Below are 5145 nucleotides of genomic sequence, written 5' to 3'. Positions count from 1 at the left end.
AATCGCTGGTGATGGTGATGAGGCCCTTTGGACCCGGTAGCTTCATCTTCAGGTAGGCGTAGTGGGGGACGGCCATGAACTTGGCGAGTGTCGGCCGGCCCAGCAGCGCGTGATATGCGCTGGATAGGTCCACCACCTCGAACCAGAGCGACTCGCGTCGGAAATGGTCGCTGGTGCCGAATAGGACGTCGAGCCGGATCCGGCCGATGGGGGAGCAGGAGAGGCCAGGCACGATGCCATGGAAGATTGTCCGGGACGGCTCCAGATCCTTGGCCTCGAGGCCAAGCTTGGTCATGGTGTCGCGGTAGAGGATGTTGATGCTACTGCCACCATCGATGAGGACTCGGGAGAACTTGCATCTGCGCCGGGATGCGACGATGGTGGGGTCGAGGACGAGGGCGTAGCCACCCGGGTTCGGCATGACGGCCGGGTGGTCTTCCTGGGTCCAGGTGACCGGGCGCTCCGACCAATGCATGTACGCTGGCTTGGCCAAGACGACGGTGTTCACTTCCTGCCGGAGCAGGCGCTCGCTATGTTTGTCGTCGCCAAGGCTGGTGAGGACGACGTAGGTCGCGTTCTGGTCGGGGTAGACGTCATCGCGCATCGCACCGTTAGCCGGGGGTCCTAGAGCCGGAGCCGGAGGAGGCGGGATGTCGCCCCTCATGATGCGCTTGGTGATGGCGCATTGCCGGAGCGTGTGCGTGGATGGCCTTGCGCCACTGTGGTGCTTGAAGGGGGCGTCAAGCATCTCCTCAAAGCTCATGGCAGGTTGCCACGCCGTCTTGCCCGCGTTTGGCGGCCGGCTCAGCCGCGGGTACCTGATCGGCAGCCGCAGCGAGGCGGTTGTCGTAGCGCTGGGCCGACTGATCGGCCTTGAGCTTGTTGTTCTGTTGGTTGTTCTGCTGGCGGCTGCTTTCACCGGCCGGCTTGGGGGGTGGGACCGGCTTCGCTTTGCCAGCTTCGTCCAGTGCCACCTGGACCTTCATGGCGGAGTCGGCGTTGGCGTACTTGTCCGTCATCACCATGAGCACGGCCATGGTGGCCGGCTCGGAGCGCAGGAGCTTACGCTTGAGGAGGGTGACATCCCGGCAACCGCTGACGAAGTGCTGGAATGTATTTTACCGTTTATTATTCCACACATGCATATGAGTTTTCCTCTTATCCTTTATGGATATACGAGCTCATGGACCATTGCAGTTTTAGCATAGAACATAAACATCAATTACAATCTTGAAGATAAATAACAATAGTTATTATTGCCTCTAGGGCATATCTCCTATAGGAAGTCCATGATTATATGGCTGTTAGGTTGTTGGATATGGTCTTTTTTGCCTGATATGGATATGGTATTAGCACCAAGGATCGGTAATGCATGGGCTGTATTGTTGTTGTATTTTCTTTAAATCTATATATGTCGATACACTATTTGTATAATATATGTTTGTCTACTCCTAGTGACATGAAATGAATGAGAAAAGACCATCTTAGGCTTCATACAATGTAAGATGCTTATAAATATAGATCGATTTTCTCTTAAGCACATATGCTTATTTGTATAGCACCAATGCTACTTAATCATCTCTACTACATAAGCAAACACGTGTGCTTAAAAAGTTGAATTTTCTTTTACACAACAAAGTACCTCTCTCTAAGCATCATGCATTACATATGGTCTTATCAGTAAATGTCCTAACCCCTAACTTGCATGTGCACGCGCGCGATTAAGATCTGTTTTGTACTTCTTCCGTTTCAAAATAGATGACCCAACTTTATACTAACTTTGAGTACGTCTGTTCCTCCAACGTTCTGGTCTAGACGCCCGCTTGACGTCCACTTATTTTATTGGATGTACGAGCAAGCGTCATGCTTACAGGAGATGTTTAGAGAAATAAATCCATCTTTCTCTAAGCACCGATGCTTATTTATAGAAGACATACGCTTAACTAGATATCTCTTCTACAGAAATAAGCATAACTAGATATCTCTCCTATAAAAATAAGCATCGTTGTTTATTTTATTTTTTTGATTTACTTTACTAAGCATCACTCTAAGCACCTTGTATTGCAAAAGGCTTCGCTGCCTTCTGGCTTTTAGCCTGTGTGGGGCACCTGCAACGATGGGCTGCCTAATTTCTACTTTAGCCGAATAGTGAGTGCTAATCAAGTACAGTACCAGACTGCATCAGTTGAGTTGTCGGTAGCAATTGGCAACAACAGTAGCAAAATCGATCAGAGAAACAACAACGAATCTGAAAGAACAAAATGCATAGTAGCAAGAGTACATGCCTATAACACGGAGGAAAAGGATGGATGGATACTTAACTTGTGTTAACAACAACAGAAATGAAATGGAAGACGACAACATGTGTGTACATATATAAAGCGAGCGACTGACCGACTGACTGACTGGAGGTGCATGCTTGCTACCGCTTGAATTGTTATCGGAGCTAGAATGATCATCATGAAGAAATCACATGATAATAACTAGGAATCGTTTCTAAGTACTTCTTTTTTGTCCTTATCATTGATCCATGGAGTATTATTTTGGGAGCTGGTATTGACGGTGGCCAACAAAGATCACTCGGAGCGCGCCGCAAAGCGCTCGACCTTGGGATCGGAGAGGTTGATGCCCACCATGGCCTCACCGAGGTCGCAGCTCACCTCGGCGAGCACATTAGGGTCGCTGTAGTGGGTGACGGCCTGCACGATGGCGCGCGCGCGGCGCGCGGGGTCGCCGCTCTTGAAGACACCGGAGCCGACGAAGACACCGTCGCAGCCGAGCTGCATCATGAGGGCCGCATCGGCCGGCGTGGCGACCCCGCCGGCGGCGAACTGGACGACGGGCAGGCGGCCGAGCTGCTTGGTCTGCATGACGAGGTCGTACGGTGCGGCGATGCTCTTGGCATAGGTGAATACCTCGTCGTCGTCCATGCTGCGGAGGGCACGCACGTCGCCCATGACGGAGCGGACGTGGCGGACGGCCTCGATGACATTGCCGGTGCCGGCCTCGCCCTTGGTGCGGATCATGGCGGCGCCCTCGCGGATGCGGCGGAGGGCCTCGCCCAGGTTGCGGCAGCCGCAGACGAAGGGGACGCGGAAGTTGTGCTTGTTGATGTGGTGGGCGTCGTCGGCGAGCGTGAGGACCTCGCTCTCGTCCACGTAGTCGACGCCGATGGACTCGAGGATCTGGGCCTCGACGAAGTGCCCGATGCGGGCCTTGGCCATGACAGGGATGGTGACGGCGCGCTTGATTTCGCGGATGAGGCCCGGGTCGGACATGCGGGCGACGCCGCCCTGGGCGCGGATGTCGGCGGGGACGCGCTCGAGCGCCATGACGGCGCAGGCGCCGGCCTCCTCGGCGATGCGCGCCTGCTCGGCGTTGACGACGTCCATGATGACGCCGCCGCGGAGCATCTGGGCCAGGCCCACCTTGACAGAGAACGGGGACGACTTGGGCTCCAGCTGCGTACCGGCGCCGTTGTTGCCGCTGCCGTACACCGTGACAACGCCGCTGCCGTCGGACGCCATCTTCTCTGCGGCGAGAGGGAGTGAGGAGAAGAGAGAAGGGAGGCGGCGGAATGGGGGTGGGGCGTGTGGGATGCGCGGATGGGCCGTGGGTGGCAGCAATTCTTATACCGACGGATGAAGGTGCGTGATGGGCGGACGGACGATCCAGATCGCTCCTCCTTTTCTCTAGGGTGGGCCAGTCCAGCACCACCACTCGCTGCCGCGCCGCCATCACCAACCACGACCAAACAAATCCAATCTCTCCTTCTCTACCCGCACGCATGGTGGTACATTCTTTTTCTTCGCCTTTTCGAAAATCTCTCGTCACTCGCATGCCTTCTCTGCCTTGTTGATTTCTCTGGGAATTTCTCGTCTAGCCGCGTTAATCTGCTGCTCAAAGTATTAAGTGTGACTCGGACGACGGCTACGTCCCCCCGGTTGCCTCATGGTTCTCGACGGCAACAACGTCTCCATCTATGGATATTTCCCTTCCAATTTCTGGCTCCCCATGGATGCACCGTGCTTGGCTCAGGTGCCTCCAACAAGTTCACTTCACGGACCATGCAGTGCAGCAACCCACAAAACAAAACAAAAGGAAAAGGCTGCATGGTCCATACTACCTACGACTACGAGACAAGCATCTGCTCTTCCTATACTAACAAAAGAAAATGCTCATTTCTATGTAACCATGATCATATCATTCATCCCCATGCACCCAAGTAGCCGTACCTTATCAATAATATCTTACTGATTCTTTTGTTGAAAACTAGTATAAAGTAACACAACATCAACATAGCTATTAGCTAGTAGGGTCTGTGGCAATACAATACTCTGCACTGACATGAAAAAGAGATGACATTCTTCATCAGCATATAAAAAATGGACCGTGGGAACCTTTCGAGAAGAGGAAGTCGTTTTGTAATTTCATCATTCTACTGCCAAGTAGTATGTCACCCTTTGTCAGATTTCTACATTTCTTTTAAAGGCTTTGACTAACGATGCGACTTACTATGAGCCTACATAATTGCCCGACAATGGGCGCATAAACTTTTTAGTGATTCAACATCGGTTGTTTAGAAGCATTAGCGCGCGTTGCTGCGCCAATGAATCACTACAATAATCATAAGTATCACCTTACCAGCTGGGCATTGGTGTTGAGAAGGAAAGACTTTGGTGGGGTCTTCCAAATATTAGAGATTTTAATATGGTTTTTCTGGCCTCTTGGGAGAAAAGATATTATGATAGTGAGGGGAGGGACTAGAGAATTATGATTGATCATAAATACAATACAGAATATCATAATGTATCGTGGTCTAGAAATGGGGTTGGATCTCCATTCTGGAAAGGCATTACATAGGCTTTAAGTGCCTCTAAACACTTTTTACAAGTGGAATGTGGGGAATGGAGAAAGTGTTAGTTTTGGCATGACACTTGGTTGGAGGATTATTTCCTTAAAGTTAGATATTGGCCTTTGTTTGAGATTTGTAACCAATCTCTCTGCTCACTAGCCCAAGCCTTGGATTTGAATCTAACCTTTAGGCGGTGTATTAACAGAATTGGGCTAGAATTGTGGCATCAACTCTTGTGTGAAGTTGGCACAATTTTCACTTTTTGACTCGCGGAACACACCAATTTTGAT

General features: G+C 51.3%; 1 protein-coding gene across 1 annotated transcript; it reads right to left on the bottom strand.

Annotated features, from left to right (window-relative positions):
• Window positions 1–2310: 2310 nt before the first annotated feature.
• Window positions 2311–3615, bottom strand: LOC123053005 (probable pyridoxal 5'-phosphate synthase subunit PDX1.1). Its single transcript, XM_044476376.1, has one exon. The coding sequence runs from the start codon at window positions 3525–3527 to the stop codon at window positions 2577–2579; it is 951 nt and encodes a 316-aa protein (XP_044332311.1). The 5' UTR covers window positions 3528–3615; the 3' UTR covers window positions 2311–2576.
• Window positions 3616–5145: the final 1530 nt, after the last annotated feature.

This window comes from Triticum aestivum, chromosome 2D, assembly GCF_018294505.1.
Source record: "Triticum aestivum cultivar Chinese Spring chromosome 2D, IWGSC CS RefSeq v2.1, whole genome shotgun sequence".
In the NCBI taxonomy this organism is placed as follows: Eukaryota; Viridiplantae; Streptophyta; class Magnoliopsida; order Poales; family Poaceae; genus Triticum; species Triticum aestivum.
Note: the sequence above shows the minus strand (reverse complement) of the source record. Positions and strands in the feature narration are given on the sequence as shown.